Here is an 18,054-nt window from a genome sequence, read left to right as displayed (position 1 = left end):
AGGGGTTCTGTTAGAATGTGAAGTCTGACGTTTTCTGCAGCCGCCAGCAGATTTTCTTCCAAGATTGTCCTGTATCTAGCTTCCCTACCACTACTGAAGAAAAAGAAAAGCACAGCCAAAGTATGAGGCGGCCACAGTTTTTCACTGTAGAAATGGTGTTTTCAGGATTATGTGCATTATTAGGTTTCCATCGTATTTAGTCACCAACCCATAACTATAAATTGTGCCTTATTATGGTTTCCTTTCAGCAGTGGCTTTAATTTCATTGTTTGTTCATAAAGCCGCACTTGAGGACTGTATGACTTAACGTTTTCCAGCCGACATGGTCTCTCACCTGGGAATCTCTGCAGCTCATCTAGAGTTACCATATGACTTGTGACTACTTCACTGATCAAAGCTGTTGTTAGTCTGTCATGTCATGTTGTTCTACATTCTTTCTTGTTTTGGAAAGTAGATTGAACAATGCTTCTGCAGCTTGGGTTATTGTTTTATAATCCAACCCTGCTTCAAACTTCACCCCAAGTTTTTCTCTGATGTGTCTCACCAAAGTTCATGAACAAACCTCTGAGTCTTTACCAGAACATCTACTTTCACATAGTTGGAGTCTTTACTAATTAGTTGATATACAAAGACAGATGCTTGCTCTAGATTTTATTTGGGGTTGTCAGATTTAAAGGGGTCGGGATAAAATGCAGACATCTCAGGTTCTAAACTGTAAAAAAAAAAGTTTATTTTTTTTCTTTTCACATCACAGCTAAAAAAAATATTATTCACTCTCCCTGCTAGTTTTAGGAATAAAGTTACTTTTTTTACTTTACAAGTTTCTTCTGACTTTAAGTAATATTAACGTTTTCTAATAGCCAAGCAAGAGTCATGCCTTTAAACTTAATTGAAGACAATCAGTGTAGAGACCTAAACATTATTGTGATGGGACCAGGGGCCCTTCCAGCCACAAATGATGGGAGTTCAACAAAATGACAGTAGAAACATGGTTTTATCTTGGTTAAAAAAAGAGAAAGAAAATCTAAACTGGATGGTGCCATGAATGAAAAATAATTTTAAATGTAAATCTACCAGTAGTAAACAATTTGGGGTCTTGGTGTACATGCTAGTATCATGCAAAATATAATAAATAAAGTTTGAAGCTGTAAAGTGATCAAACGTGAACAACATTAACATTTTTCTGAGGCCACACAGTTTCATTACTTAATACACGGTTACCTTGCGTGCCTTGATTGTGTTTTTGTTTTAAAAAAGGTAAACACACACGAAAAAAAAAACTTTCAACGTGTACAAAATTCAAAAGCCCAAGGTAAATTAGTGTCTCTAATACTAAAAACAGTTTTGATTTTCACGAGAGCACCTGAAGTCAGCAGCAGAAAGCATCGTGTGGGTGTTTTTTTTTTTTTCTGATTTTCTCCATCTGCTCAGACCTCCTGTCAGCTGAATTCATCCCGCCAGCAGAGCGCGTCCCTGCGCCTTGGACAGAAGCTTGGGGATGCCTGCTAGCTGAGCACAAACCCACTCCCAGTTTGCCGTGAAACTGTGACAAGGAATAACCCTGTCTTTTTTTTATTGGGAAGAAAAAATCCACTGCCAGTAAGCCCATGCTCTGTGAGCTTTCTCCACCGCCTACACCAGTCACAGGACTCTCTCAGGATGCTGTCGAGCAGCCCACACATCGGGCACAAAGTGGCAGTCTGTGGGATTTTTCTCTCCTTCCGTAAGTGCTCACTTTACTTTCTAATCCTTGTGTCAGGAGGTTCGCAGCAGGCAGCTGCAAGGACCGTGCTGGCGGTCCAAACAGTGAACAGTTCGTGTTGTTTAGTTTCAAAAGGCGAAGCTTGTGTTTTGACAGAAGCCGAACAGAGCATGAGCAGGGCAGGAGGACGAGAGCCGAGCGCATTAGTGTAACTGTTTGAGAAGTGAGGAGCCATGATCCGCCTCAACTTCCTGAGGAGTTTCCAGGCGATTCGCACTGTTCGGCAAGCATGCGGCTCTCAGAGTGCTCTAAGTTTGTTCTGGAGTTAATTACAGAGCGAAGGTTGAAAGCTCTAGCACTTTAAATCACAGACTTTTTTTTTTTTTTTTTTCGGAATGTGACCCTCTTCTCGCTCTGCTACTTCCTGACACATCGACGTTCCGCTGGCAGGACTCACGCCCGGGGTTCAGTGCACCTCCGCTGGTGCCCCCCGATCTGCATCTGGGTTTTAATTTGTCAGTCGACATCTGAGCTCTTAATTTGTTCATACAAATCTACAGTTGAACACGTTTTTGTCTTATTTTGAATAGGCGTGCACAGACTTGACCAATGCGTTGCAAAAGTGTCTTTCTGCTTTGCTTATACATTGAGGCTCCCTTATTGCATTAAATATTACCAAGAAGTTATTTTTAATTAATTCAATGAGATAAGTAAAACTAATAAAGTATATGTTTATTGGTCACTGTGACATAACATTTATTTGTTCATTTTAAAGATCATGGCTTACAGCTGTGGAAAACCAGAATGCAGTTTCTCAAATATCACATTAGGCTAAAAGTAAAAGTTGATCTTTATTGAGATAATGACTTTATAGTTGCCCATCAGACAATCAATATGTTCTGCGTGCATGCATGTTAATAGAAGATTAAGTGGAAGGAAAAAAGTCTGGTCTAAAGAGGTGCCCATGAAACAGGAAGAGGATTCCAAAGCACACTATTCAAGAGTTTGATATTCAAATGGCCAGTGTGATATTTCCACAGCCGCTGAGGATTTGCTGGTGTTTGCGCACTCTCTTTAATACATTACAAAGTCAATGCAGCAGTTAAGATTTTAGAGCACTATGCTTTCCTCTGCTTAAACACGCACCAATACAAACTGCCAATAATACCTGATTTAAGTGACTATGTTACCACTTTGCCTGACCGTTCAGCAAACTGGCCTGATGTAAACCCCAGACTGAATCCAGGGGTATTAGGCTGAGGATGAGCTGAAGGCTTCTATTAAAGCAACATTTTCTTTTTTACTCCAATTGTCCCACAGGTCGATCGCCTCCATGCAACACTGCATTGAAGTAATTAGTACAAAAGAAACACCAACCAAGATATTAAGTGCACTGTACAATGCATGAACATACTCACTGGGTCAATGTTGTGGTATTAACAACCTTTTTTATTAGCTTAATGTAATGTATTATTCCCTTTAGCTGTTTGTCATAATCAATCAAATACGCAGGAATAAATGTTTCAGATAAATGACTATGCATTTGATTTGTTACCAAAATAATGTATATGGTAGTCTAATTTTGGTATGTAGTGTCTAAGCTGTAGAACTGATCAAAATGTAAAACATCAAACTAACAATACAAGTATGAAGTTTTATTCAGAAATGTTTCCTGCCAATTCAAAATTCTATGCACTTCTATACTATATAGTGCAGAATATAGTCTGTGATGAACCCAGTCAGTCAAATTGAGGGAGTTACAGCAAAATATGTTGCTGCAGTTGGAAAGTGGTTTGTACAGAGTGACTCGAGCGCAGTGTGGAGATCCATTCGAGCACGAGAATAGAGCAGGAGGAGTGTGAGCCAGGGTCATGGGGGAAAATGCAGTTATGACAACAAAAAAAAACCACACCGAAGATCCGCAGATGTTGATTGTGTAGTTTTTTAAAAATAAAGCAAATGTGTAACAGCCTTTTTATGTTGACAGAAAAAAAAACCTTTTCTACAGAAATTGGTCTGTTTCGTTTTGCTAAAACTTTGCATGTTTTGTTTATTATTGAGCAGGTGAAAAAAACACTTGGACACCACTGATGTATGCAATCTATAAAACTATACTATTAATGATGGTATAGTCTTTTATTATAACTTTTTTGTCCCTGATGATGAGCTTTATTTAATACCAGATTCTCACTCTGGTGCCATCTTTAATTTAACCAAATTTAACCAATGTCATGCTTAAAAAACCTAAGTAGTAGACCCTTTTCAGACATGTATATAACGAATTATTGTAATCAAATTCAGTATTATGTTTAATTTCATTGTTTTCTTGCTCACCTTATGCCCACAACTCATCTTCAAAAATGTTGATCTCCTTAAAATTCAGGAGACTTTGTACCGATCACAATCACGATCACCCCTTCTCACCTGCCATAAAAATAACATAAGGCTCTTCTTTACAAACTTTAATGATTTAAGAAAATATCAGTTCAAACATTTATTGAAGCTGGGGTTAAAAATGAAACGCACTACGTTCACTGTGTGCAGCAGTGATATTATGTCTCAAACGAGCACGTGTACAAACAGAAGCTGTGTTTACTTGCTTGGCACTGAGTCAAGGATGTTTAGCCGGACTTCACACTCTGACAAGTCCGTCGCGACTCTCCCAGAACGCAACATTTATGGACTTGACCGTCGCAGCTCTTCTGAGGTTAGGGAGAGTGAGTGGTTTGGTGACATAAGGTTACCACGTCTGCTGCTTTTCAATGATGTTGTCCGAGAAGTTTCCACCCACTGTCATTTCTGATGTGCACTGGAGCGGTTTGCAGCTGAGTGTGACTCAGTCTGGATGGGGAACAGCACCTCCCAGTCTCAGGCCACAGCACTCTGCCTCTGTTTGCTCAGAGCGCATTTCAATTGTGGTTGCTGGGGTGGCTCTGCAACGGTCGCATATGTTTGTTTATTCAGGCAGGAAATCATTCAGTAAACAAAGTGTAGATCCAACCTGTATCAAATGCTGTTTTTTTTTTTAATAATATGTTGTTTTATGTAAATGTTACAAAATCCTAAATGGTAGTTGATGGTTGGTGGAGAAGCGGTGATGAGAAATATTAATTGCAGCAGGTTTCTTGCCAGATGTCATTTCCATTTCAAACATCTCAAACACGGTTGCTGTTTCAGCCTCCCTGTTTGAGTTGTAAATCGCCCGTTTTCTTTGAAGCCTTCCTTCATCTCTTTGCTATATGACAGATGAATTCAGCAACAGAAAACAAGCCTGAGAGATTGACGCAAGAGATGGTGGTGAAAGCTGAGCTGCAGAGCGCAGCTTTCAGACAAATCTCTTTCTTCTGACCCTCCGCTGCGGTCACAAGTTGTTGGACTTTTAAAAATTCGATCTGAGACAGTAAGCTGTGAAGCAGGTTGGTGTTAGATAATGATGCACAAGATAATGGAAACACTTAATTTAATTAAAACGTACTTAGAAATGAAGACATATTTTATACAAGAGACAAGTTGCTAGTGACTTGACATGCACCCTTCGGGCCTTTTCAGGCTGATGGTGGTTTACTTTGAGGTCTGACCTGCTGAATCTGATTTGGAGAATGTTGCATGAATGAGAATAAAATGTGTTGCAAGTTCAGTATTGGAGGTAGTATTTTTTCAGTTCAGTGGAAATTATGGCATTACAGGATTACCACTACTTTATTCATCAAATCCTTTTGTCTTTAATATAGCAGATTGATGCTGTTTTAAGTCATATCAATACATCAATACTTTGTCAGTCTTATTAAATATTGACAAATCTCTAAATATCCCAAGATTATATATTGTAAAATCGTTCTGATAGATAAAACCTCCCACTCAGGGAGCCGTTATCTTCCAGATCTCGTTGTTTCACCTCTTAGTGAACCAGACTGGGTCTCCTGATCTTTTTTTTTGAGCTCAGTAGAGGAAGGAATCTCTGCCCAACAGCTGTTCAAACGAGCTTCAAGGTTGTCTTGCGGAAGAAAGGTATCGCATCGGCTTTTTGATCCAAGTCTGTGAATGGTTTCCTGCTTTGGATCATTCTGAAGCTAAGTTGGACACAGGGAAAAAAGTGGTTGGAAGGAATATCAGGCGATGTAAAGTGCATTTTCACTAGTCTTTGTTGTGACTGTAAGTGACTTTGACAAAAGGTCAGTCAGTCTGTCATTGAGAAATCCAGCAGAAACATGCAAAGAATCGTTCAGGAATTAGAAGAAAGATCTGAATGCCGTAAGGTCAAAAATATTTTTTCCAGTGAGTATTGAGAAGGGTAAAATTATTTTCAGGATTACTTTTTGTGTTAAAAAAAATTGCAAATAAGCTCATATTTCTTCTGCTACATTTTGATAATCTTTTAGAGATTATCTGTTTCAGTTTTATCAGGTAGAAACCAGAAGGTAAATCCACCAAAGGGAATTAAGAAGTTTGGGGTTAGCTGTACACAGAAAGGAGATTCTTGATAGTAAAAAACATTATTCGTCAATACAGCACATAATAAAACAATCTAAATAATGGTACACTCAACAGTGTATGCAGTCTTATCATTGACATGATAAAAAGCCTTGTTTTTTTTTTACTTCAGCCGAGGAAATTTCTGGACCTTTTTTGCAATTTGAGAAGAAAAGTAAGTTAAGTTTTCTCTGCAGGCTAGATGGAGTCACTCTGGGTGATGAAATTTGGAGGACCGAAGCTCAAAGTAAATTTGCTCTCCAGCTGTTGTTACGTCCCTGAGATTACCCAGGCAGTACAGCCCTGAATGAGCAGTTATTAAGTAAAGAACAAATGGGTTGCCATAGTTTGATTAAAAGAAACCCCTTTCTCTAAAATGTTATAGATTTTTTTCACACCCTCAATATCCTGAACTAAGATTTCTTTATAAAAGCAAATTATTTGAAACAACTCCCCAATTAAAGATATCTGTCTGGATGTATTAGATCTGCTAGTTTTAAAATAAGATTAGCTAGAACTGCCAGTAATAGTTCATATTAGTTTCATCAGTTTCTCCCAATATACTGATCATTTTCAGGCAAGGCATTGTGGGCTCCTTAAATTAGTGAAAGCACATTAAGCTTCCCAGCAAGTCATGAAAGCAAATCAGGCTGTACAACAGCAGGACCGCTCCTCGGCGGAATGCAGGACTCATTATTACACCTGTGCTGTTCCTACGGTGACTCACAATGTCTGCAGGGAGGAAAGGTCTACACAGGTTCAGAATTTTTACCAAGAAAAGAGAAAACTTCATGTAAAATTTACTTTGTTTGTTTATACCTTACATAGTCATAGGAATGCATATTTATATTGTGATGTTCAAAAAGCAGAGACTAGATTTTATCCACAGGAGACTTCAGAAGTGAAATTAAGGTCTATTCTTTCTATAAAAATAATTATTCCAAGCAGATGTGTGTATAAACAGATTTTAGTTGAATGCATAATTGCTCACAATTATATGAGTCAGTTGTATTTTTGGAAAATTACATAATTTGTACATATCTGTTTAAAATCAAATATCTTTTATACTCTGCTTTTTTGTACATAAGGCATTGCTTTTGAAATTTTCCTTTCAGTGCAATTCTCAAAAGGTTTAGGATCATGCTTTCGTGAAAAAATATGCTTTTCATGTTGCACAGAAAGCATGCATTTATGCTGCGTAGATCTCAGTTATTTATCTTTCGAGAGACACCAAGGCACCATCTTACAGACCTCTGACTGGTCTGTAAGAAACTCTTTATGTGATCAGTGATTGCATCACCTGTGAATGGAGAACCCAACCGTTTTCAGTGTGGAAATTGCTTCTGTGGGAAAAAGACTGAAAGTTAGTTATTTGCAGTATCAGAAAGCGGCTTAAAAATGAAGCAGTAGTGAAGTTCTAGTAATGTGAATTTTTAATTTCAATGTTTTAATTTTTATGTTACACATGATATTTTTTGAAATGTCCAATGTTACATTGGAAATCTCAGTTAAGGTTAGTGTCTGTTTTCATTAGGAATTGCACGCGAGAGATGCTTAGTGAGCTGTGATAAGATACAGATTCAAATAATTTTGTCTTGTAGAAAGCTTTACTGCTCTTTCTCACATAGTGAAACATTTCCTTTGTTCCTAATGTAAATTATTAATGACCACTGACAGCAGGAAGGATAGAAAAAAATACTTTGAATTTCATTTTTATTAATGTTCTTAAAGACCCTGCCTTTTGTCGTACGACTGTTGGAGATAGACACCGACCCCTCTCGCGACCCTGCAAGCATAAGCGTGTTCAGATAATAGACGGATGTTCTTAAAGAGAATAGAAATTGGCTAAAATCAGCGTTGGTAGGTCAAGGCTTGACTAAAACTGTGAAATTTGCCACAGAACTCTGATTGGCTCATTACTTTTTTCTAAAATTGTGGCCTTGTCAAGCATTTTTCAAAGGATTTTATGATGATGCTTCAAAGTGAGAAGCAGCTCCCTGTTGGACCACAGGCCATGAAGGACCGAATACAGAAGGCTGGGATAACTATTGATTCAACAATGCACTACATTAACCTACTTTCTGCTTCAAGAGGAAGAGGAGGAGTTGCAGGAAGGAAGCTCTGTGATGACATGTGTACCTTCCATAACTATGGCAAAGACACCCACTTCTGCAGCATCGCTGCATCAAGAGAGGATCTAAATTTGTATTTAATATTCCCCCTTTTTGCATTAGAAGCCATGTTACTTAGACTCCACAGAGTTAAGTGTGGTTCCCCTTGCTGATGAAGAAGCTTGAGCTTTAAAGTTTAACATGGCACATTTCCAGATGAGGCTTGTGCGTTTTGCGTACATAACAGTTTTGAACACAGTTTAAGAAGGTGCAAATCAATAGCATTATAACTACTGTCTGTGAGACTCCAACTGTGTGCCATCTGTGCCAACCTCTTGATAAAGTGCTTTATAATAGATTTTTCTGTTTGTCAGCTCAAAGTGTGTCTGCAGAGAAATTACTGGCATTTTTAAGCTTCCAAACAACAGTCAGGCTTACAGGTTTCATAAAATTCAAATCAAATTAAATTTTTTAAGAATTTGTGTTCATCATAGAATTATGCATCTAAGGTTTGATCAGCTCAACAACCTTGTCACATTATTGTGTATCTAGCATGTCTGGCAGACAGGCATTGAATGTCTTAGTAAATTAATATTAGCTTGTGATCTTACTACACTGTTGACAGTATAAAAACACACTATATCATCAGCTAAGCCAGGTAGCTGCAACATTTTGGGACATGGTTAAAAGTTCAACTGCAGGCCTCACTGCACATGTGTGTCACTGCTTCAGAAGCAACGCACAACTCAAATGTTGCGTAACTGACAAAATAATATTAATTTCATGCATTAAATTGGAAACATTTTACTCTATAGAAATGCATATGCTTCAAGTTAAGAGATCTAACCAATCTTATGATTAATATGGCTATTATTTTTCCACATAACATTTTTAAAATGCATGTGTCAGTTTGAGATTCTCACAATATGTTAGACTTGGGGAAAAATACCATTGTTTTACCGTCACAATAATAACAAAATAATCTTGATTTAGGATTTAGGGCAATAATCTTGTGACATTAATTATGACATTCTAAATTTTTAATGGCATTTGTTTAATCTTTGTAAATACTAAAAATTTCCATACATTTGTTTTTGCTGCAAGCAAAGTGTCAAAGCCTTCTCTAAGCCAGCTGACTGAAACTGTGTAACAGCAGGTGGTCCATGGACATCTGTTACTCTGTGTCCCATTTGATTGAATTTAAAACCCTAATTTTAAGATCTTTATAAACTTTTATGCTACTAATCAGCACAGGCCTCATACAACGTTATTTTATAAGGAAACAGCAGGTGATGTTGTGTTACTTTTACAGCATTTTTAATAACTGGAACCTAACCAACTGAGAAATGGAGCCTTTAATATTTTGGTTGGTGCACCAGAATTTTTAATTTTTTTTCCTGCCTCTAAATTGTGCTGTATTGTGCCACTCAGTGGGTTCATTTCTGTAAACTTGAGGGCGGCAGGTGCTCCCCGTAATTCTGGAGGAGATGAGTATGAGCTGAATCGAGGTTCAATAGCCCTCAGCTATTTGTTTATTGGTCCCAGAAGTGATTTGTGGATGTGGCACTTCTGCGGCAAACAGTACAGGCGTGGTGTTGCTAAAATTATTTTAGAGATGTTATTGTTTTCACCAGATGATGTGTTTTTTTGTTGTTGTTGTTTTTCTTTTCAGAAGAGTTGCAGCTGCAATTTTAGTTTTCTCTTCTCAACCTGTTTGGCAGCCTCTGGGTGTCTCATTTTGCTTTTGTGTACCCCACATAGACAAAGTGATCATAGGATTTTTAATGCTGCTGCTGTCCTACTCATTTGCATATTGCACACCTACATAACTGCCTTTGTTAATAGGGTTGAGTGACTTCAAAGGATTAACATGTGATTTCTCCTTTTCTTTTTTACTCATTAATTTCTGACAGTAATAGAACTCTGAATAAGAAACATGACACATTTTAAACAAGCAAACAAAAATTTTATTTAAAAAAAAAGTTCAATAGAAAAAGAAATTGCTTTAAAGTTGACATATCTCTTTAAATCCTTCCTTTTCACATTTAATTCATTCAGTGGTGGTCTATATAAAGTGGAACACTTTGGTCTGAACTCCTTCTTATTGCATCTTCACTATGGGAACAAATTCTTGTCATAAATATTATGCACTTATCAAATTGTGTTGTGGCAAATTGCAGTTTGTATCATGGTAGCATAGAATGGCAAAAATATCTGATTTCACAATGGATAGATGGAAATATGTGCATGTAAAATGTCCATGGTATATACATTTAGGCTTGTAAACCAGAATATGTAGTTGTAAATAAATTTCGTCACGTTGTAAACCAAAATGTCTGGCCATTTTATGCTTGAGCATCCATAGATGATAATTTGTTTGTGTGTGTAAAACAAGATTTGTATTCATAAAAATTAATTAAAGTAACTATTTTTCTGTTAGGATCCTTTTGCAAATATAAAGCAAAACATGTAAAACTGTGCTGAAGTTTCCTTGCTTGTGTGCGAGTTTTAACCCGGAAGAAATCATTCGGGCCTGAATTTTCTTTCTTTAATCTGATTGGCCAATTTTATGTCAGTCACAAATGTAACAGTCCAATCAGATTACAGATTGGTTTGTTAGTGGGAATGGAGCAGAGTCCAAGTCGGACATCAGACTCCACCCTAAAACTGTTTCGATTGGATAGTCCTTCTTCACTCCAAATTTCCTGGATTACTCCTGCAGTGAAGTAAGTTTCAAATTGGATATCTGACAGACATTATTTCTGATTCACTACAGTCAGCGCTGACTTTTCATACTATGTGCATTCACAAAGGGAACTGGCGTGACTCCATGTACATGGCGGCAAAGAAATGCGGCGGTTTGCTAAAACCATAGTTTTTATTCCCAAACAATGCAAGACTTCTCCATTCAGTCTTACATGTTTGAGCCAGAAAATGATAATACATTATGAATAAACATGTCTTCTAAACATGGCCTCAACATAGTTTGTGAGTTAGCTAACACTAGCGACAAGAACGTCACTGAATGTATTTAGATCATGTGTTCCCCAAGACAAAAACAGCCAAAACAATGGCAGAGTTTTTATGTAATAATGCTTTTCAAAACATGCAGCATGTTTATGTCCTCAAGGAGCTGAAAGGGAGCATGGAGTGCTTACAAAAGCAAAAGGCATGAAGCTACTGCTATCAAAACAATGGCTAGGCCATCATATAAGCACAATAAATTAATATCTAAAGTAAAGTTTGCTGTCATTTTAAAATCAGTTGCAGCTTACTGCTTTGCTGTGTATGTCATTTTCATAGACAGAAGAAACTAACCTCTTAATCAGACAAAATCTTTTGGCAAATCCTTTCTGATATTGATGAAGGTTTCTGATGAACTCATCCTTGAAGTCCTTTGTGCAAACAAAGAGGACTTTCCCCACTTGCTGGTAAAGTTCCAAAAATTATAGCATTTTCTTCCCCACCTTCTGATACTGGGGGACGGTGTAATGAATTGTGTGGGTTATTACACTCAACAACCAAATGTTTTGACTTCTAACTTCAGGATACTTGAAGTTGGACTATAAAATTATTGTGAGAAATAATAATATGAGATTTGGGAAATTTGCCTGCTGGACGTCCATGACATTGTTTAACAATTCAGCAGCAAATACCATGATGGAATTTTTCAAAAAATTAAATAGGGAATATAGAAAACTGGAAAGATTGAAAAACATGTCACAAACAGAAAATAAAAAATATCTACTCAGCACCAGGAGAGACTAAATTAAACTTTTATTCTCTACTAGAGACTCCAAATACACAACTAAATGTATTTAAGTTATAAAAAAGTGAATTGTGCATTTAATGTTCCCTTTAAATAAAACCTAACATTATAATTTTTATCAATATGGATTGTTTCTTTCTGCAAGATTTTTATAATTTCCCATTGTTAATTTCCTGCTCTTATAGTCCCATTAATAAGACTTAAGCTTTCTGCTAAAACATATTCAGCAAAACCAGTGATAGTTTCTATCCTTTAACATAACTTCTAAAATTTCTTCTATGAATGCCAGAAAGATCCAACCATGAAGCCCCTCGGCGTGGTTTGCTGGTTGGAAACAACTGCTCTGATTATGCAGCATGAGGAGGCGATGAAATGGAGGTGCTCCCTAGTGCTCAACATTATGTATGGAGTTACTCCCCCCTCTCGCTCACTGGGGTAAGCCATGAAATGATGGAAATTCGGAACCATTGTCACAGAATATATTATTTTGAATGTGACTATATTCCTGTAGGAAGCCTGGATTTGCAGCAAATGCTGCATTTTTAATGATATGGGAAAACTGGGATACTGTGATATCAAGATGACAAGATTTGGATTTAGCACACTCTATTTTCCTTCAGAGCAGAAGTGAAGACCTATTTGATCCAAAGTAGATTTTAGAGCTTATAAACAACTTATGATCTTTCTTTCACAACTGGCACACTTTTGTCTTTTAGAAGCCAGCACTCCTGGCACTACATGTTGGAGGACCCTACTCACCTTACCAATGATCACACTTGGCTTTTTTTTTTCTTCATCAGGAATTTGGAGTCTCTTCATCAGTATGCAGCTTGTGATTTCAGGCTTTTAATGGATTCATATTCCAATTTCATATGCAGATGTTACCATTTTACCTAAAACTGTTTCTATTTCACATTTCACATGGTTTCGAGCTGATGTATTTAACCACTTAACAGTTATTTATCTTTGTTGGTAGTTTTCTATTTTGATTATGCCAATATTTTTTTGGAGAAACCAAAAAAAAATCTTTTTTTTTTTTTTGGTTTCTCCATTGGTTGTGGATCCGATTCCCTCTTTCCATAGGTGTTACTATGACCACTGATCAAAACAAAGTAATCATGATCAACCATGTGTCCACAGAGACATTTAATGAAATCCAATATAAGTGTTTCCTTTTCTAATCAAAAAATTAGTGTTAAATGGCGATCTTTAGGATCAGGATTGTCAATATAACAATGTTGCCCCAATGATCATAACTTTGTCTCTCTTTTACATGAAACATGAGCAGTTATAGAGTAATGCAAGCTGGTTTTTAAGGTGGCTTCCTTTTCCCTTAAAAACCTTAAAAACATTTATTCTTATACAGTTTATAGTTATTGTATTTGGATAATCCCAAAAGCAGTTTGTGGACCTGAAAGATGATTCAGTTCAATCCAACACTCAAAATAGTAAAGTGTATATTTGTGAAAACATAAGTATTTTCAGAGGTTTTTGTGTGTTTCCTGGCATTACATATTCAGGCCTTTGCTGATACTTGTACTGCACAAGCCACAAGCATAACATTGCAGAGATGACACTAGTTATGACCCACATAGATCTAATTAATGAGTAAAGCCTTGTGCACTGAGTTCTTATTTTGCTAAATGTGTCAACAATTGACTCATATTCCTTCCCTCTCCCCTCACAATGAATCTGCATTCATGACATTCATAATAGGCATCAGCACCAGTAACATAATCACTCATTTATAACAATAAGTTTCCCCAACACGGTCTGTTTTATGGTGTATGAGCAAAATGTTCAACATCCTCTCCAGTTTGCACAATCATTGAAAAGTATCCACACTCTTGTTAAAATTCCCAGTTTTTCAGACCTTTAAAAAAAAAGGAACATGATATATTGTTAATCATTTTGTTAATCATTTTTAATGTGACACTCAATTAATCAGCCCACAAAGACACTTGTTTGATGAAAAAGGATTACAATTAAAGATATAATATCGATGCATAATGGTGCACATTTTGTTGTATTAAATAATTAAATACAACATATTTTGAACCAATTTCTGCATATTGTCTTGTTTAAAAAAGGAATTACATCATCAGTTGCTTTCTGTTTTTATGTAAATGTAATACTGTATGTTGCATAAGTGGTAAAATAAAAAATCTGAGGAATTTTTTTAAAATTCTGATTACTCAATGGTCAGAATAATTGATACTGGTATGTATGTATATATACTGTATGTTTGTGCTTTCTTGACTGAAATAATTAAATGCATTACTTTTAACACATTAGTTGAATTGAAGATGCTTTGAGCTTAGAAGATTGTTTAAAAAATCGACAATGCTAGGAAATAGTTGGCCTTTAATTAACAGAGTTATTAATTGGCTCATAAAAGTCATGGATTGTCTTAATTGCATAAAGCGGGGAGATCATATTGAACTTTTTTGAGTACAAATTATAGTTTTGGTTTTGTTACACTAATAATACCAGCCAACTTTTCTCTTTAAAAACTAAATCATTGTGTTTAGGTTAGAAATGGAACCATCAGCAACCGTGTAACCATTTCTCTGCTGAGTCAAAAGAAGAGATTGAACCATTCCCTTCTTTAAATTAATTATCCTTTTTAATTATGAGGGGGTGCCTTAGAATGTTTTTGATGTATTGATTTGTAATCACTCTGCAAATTTGTCTGCAAAGGATTTTCTGTCTCCTCATCAGCAGCAATGTAATTAGATAGACGCTCTCTGGGCACTAATTGCAAATTATGATGGATGAATGATGTATCATACTCTGCAATCCAACTGTGACTCTTTTGGGTGTCACATTTTATGATTTAGTTGCATTTTGAAATGTTAGGATAATTTGAAAGCATATTTCTTTCTTTTTCTCTGCAGTTTCCATCAGTGTTGTTCCAGCTGAATCAGCTGAACAGGTAAGAGAAATACTTTCATTAAAAAATTCATCTGAAATTTGTTGTTACATGCAACCTTATGAAGTTGTCATTTACTTTTTTAATATTCACACTGATAAGCTGATCACTTGTTTTCAGATTTTGTCATTTGCTCAGCAGAACAAGCCTATTTTCTTTTGATGTTTTTTCTGCTTTCACATTTTCTGTAGTCTGCAGTTGTTGCCTGATAAAAAATTAAAATGTTCAGTTGCTCTGCTTCTCATTGGTGTGAGAGCATGTTGACAGTAAGCCTCTTGGCAGATGTGCTTACTATAACAGAAATAGGAAATTACTGTCTTGCCTTTTTACTGATGTCAACTAATTCTCTTCTCTGTGAGGAAGTTTTACTGCTTGTTCACTTTACAACTGTTGTGGTGTAAAATAAGGAAAATAATATCTTAAGGTAAAACTTGCGTGTGGCCTCCGCAGATGGGAAGAAGCCTGACTGACTGAGCTTATGGAAATCAAGCAAAACCCCTGGTCACTAATATAAACAAAAAAAATATATAGTTTCTCTGTTTCCCATTTTATTAGTCTACATCTGAAAACTCAAAGCTTAACAGCTCTACATGATACATCTACAGATGTTTTGTAGAATAACTTAAGCTATTTTATATATAACTTCATTGAAACCTTTGCAAGCATAGACACTGTGGAGTGATCTTAAAAGACAATTTTAAATCTGAAGTTCTTTGCAAAACGACAACAGGTTCAATCCAGGGTACACGGTGTGTTCAAACAGCAGATTTGCTTTCCCACTGACAAGTAATAAAACATACAAACATTGCTGGTCTTTATGGCTGTCAAACAGAGCACTGACAGCTTTGCAAAGCTTATCTGACCAGGAGATATCCAAGACAAAATACTCTAGTTGAGGGAGAAATGAGTCAACAGAAGTACAACGGCAAGGACATTTGAAACACTGCAGGTAGCAAGTAGCACGAAACATGCAAACAACTCCTCTAGAAGCCCATGCTTGGTTTGTTTATTAACAACCAAAACCATCCAAGAGTTGACCTAAATCAATACAAGTGGATTTACTGTGCTGGACATATATAAAAGTTGGAAAGGAAACTAGAGAGGCATCTTTAAAAAATAACAATAATAGAGTGTCAATTTAGAAAAGTCTGCTTTTAGTTGTATTTCATTGAAAAATTGCTTCAATATTTTTAAATCCTACTCAGTAGTAGGTATCAAAATGTTCTTGTAATTGCTGACAAATTTTTAGGATGTTTCACCTGCCTGTTGTTTGTGGGTTTCACGTTGACTTTCAGTACTATTCAGCCAATAATTTTATCACACAAGCTGTTGAATGATTCTTGATACTACCTTGATAAATTCGATTTTAATTTCTTAACAGATAGGTTTTACAGATGTAGAAAATGGTACAATGTCTGAGTATCATCTCTTATCCACTGGGTCTCCCCAAGGATGTATTCAGTTGTGTTACATTGTATGTCCTGCACACCATGAACCTTAGTTTCTATGAGATCAGGTATGTATTCAAATCGACAGTCGATAATGTTTATTGTTAGTTTGTTTCACGGTGACAAGCATGAGCTGGTGGTGAAATTATGCAATGAAAGCAACTTTTCAGGCTAACTTGGAAACCATTCTTAATAATAGTCACTAAGAGTTGTATATTCTTTGGAGGTTTGAGGTTTTTAAGGTGAATAGATTTATGTTAATTCTTCATTCTAAGTTTTTTTTTTAACAAAATCCATTTCAAGACTTTTTAACATTGTCTTATTTGGAAATATCAGAATTAGTGGTTCTACAAAGGTTATTGGTAAAGTAGCCAGTAAAATATTAGATATTCCACATTTCCTGTGAAAGAGCAGCAGGTACGAATAGCCAGAACCATCACTGGAATCCAAATCTACCTTCTGCAATGCTTTATGAGTTTGAAATTCCTCCTTCAGGCAGTAGATACTGAGACACATGAGTCAAGAGGAATAGGAATAAAAGCCAGGTAATAGTTTTTTTTTACATCAGTAAATGTAATTTGATTGATTTGAAGTATTTTGCTGACTTGAGATAGTTGTGTTGTGTGGGATGTTAGATGTGAGTTGAGGTTTTTATTGTTGTACTGTATTTCTGGATAATGTTGCAAAATGAGGTTAGAAGGATGCTGAAGGATACAATAATAATATTGATGATGATAATAATAATGTGTGATATTCAACCTATTCGTATTGTCACGAGTAGAGGTGCACCGAGTGCAGTTTTGTGGCTGATTGGCCATTACCGATCTCTAACACTAACCTGGCAATTCCAATTTTGGCCAATATCGATTTTTTTTATCTGAAATATTGGTAAATATAACAAGAAAGCCGTTGAGTTGGCAACAGTGGGTGACTATTAACTACAGACACGCAGACATGACCTGGTGGGCCAGTCTGTCAATCAAACGTCTCTCATGGCAGAACAAAAGAGTACAATGGCTGATTTTTAGACCTTTGCAGAGGTAGAGTAGATCATATCAGTGGATAAAATCAGCTTCACGTACAAGCATCGGCCGATAACCAATCTTTCAAAATAAAGGAAATCAGGGCCGGTTTATCGGCTAGCAGGCTTATCGGTGCAACCCTAGTAATCAGCTCCAAGTTTTAGAGGCCAAACCATCAACATTAGTTGCAGTCAGATGAAACATATTAGCAGGATTAAAAGTTTGCTTTAAGTCATGCTATGAATAATTTTGTGTTTCCTTAGTATGTATGCTTTGCACTTTACATATTGGTTTAATTGTCTCATTTAATTTCTCATAAATGATAATCCTCAAGAGCTTTGTTTTTATATTGATAGGTTCTGATGAAATAGATTTTTTTCGGTGAAAAAATGTTGACATATTTTTGCCATATTGACTACCCCTTCTAACAATGTGCTCTGTTCACTCCCTAAACACACAAAATTGAAATGCTAATTTTTTAAACTTACCCCATCAAGTACATGCTTTATATTATTATTAATACATGCCTATTTTCCAGAAATAAAATGTGAACTAGATTGTCTCTTTAGTTTTTCTGAATTGCACCAAAGGCCAACAATA

The 18,054-nt window shown here is 36.2% G+C and overlaps 1 protein-coding gene across 1 annotated transcript in view; it reads left to right on the top strand.

The window, feature by feature from the left end:
- Positions 1-1,450: 1,450 nt before the first annotated feature.
- Positions 1,451-18,054, top strand: part of b3glcta (beta 3-glucosyltransferase a) — an 85,005-nt gene continuing 68,401 nt past the window's right edge. The window contains exons 1-2 of the mRNA XM_028045145.1: positions 1,451-1,723; positions 14,950-14,987. Coding sequence (XP_027900946.1) covers positions 1,660-1,723; positions 14,950-14,987 — 102 coding nt within the window. The 5' untranslated portion in view covers positions 1,451-1,659. The remainder of the gene's footprint in view (positions 1,724-14,949; positions 14,988-18,054) is intronic.

Source organism: Xiphophorus couchianus, chromosome 18, assembly GCF_001444195.1.
Source record: "Xiphophorus couchianus chromosome 18, X_couchianus-1.0, whole genome shotgun sequence".
Lineage (NCBI taxonomy): Eukaryota > Metazoa > Chordata > Actinopteri > Cyprinodontiformes > Poeciliidae > Xiphophorus > Xiphophorus couchianus.
This window is presented reverse-complemented; position numbering and strand designations above follow the sequence as displayed.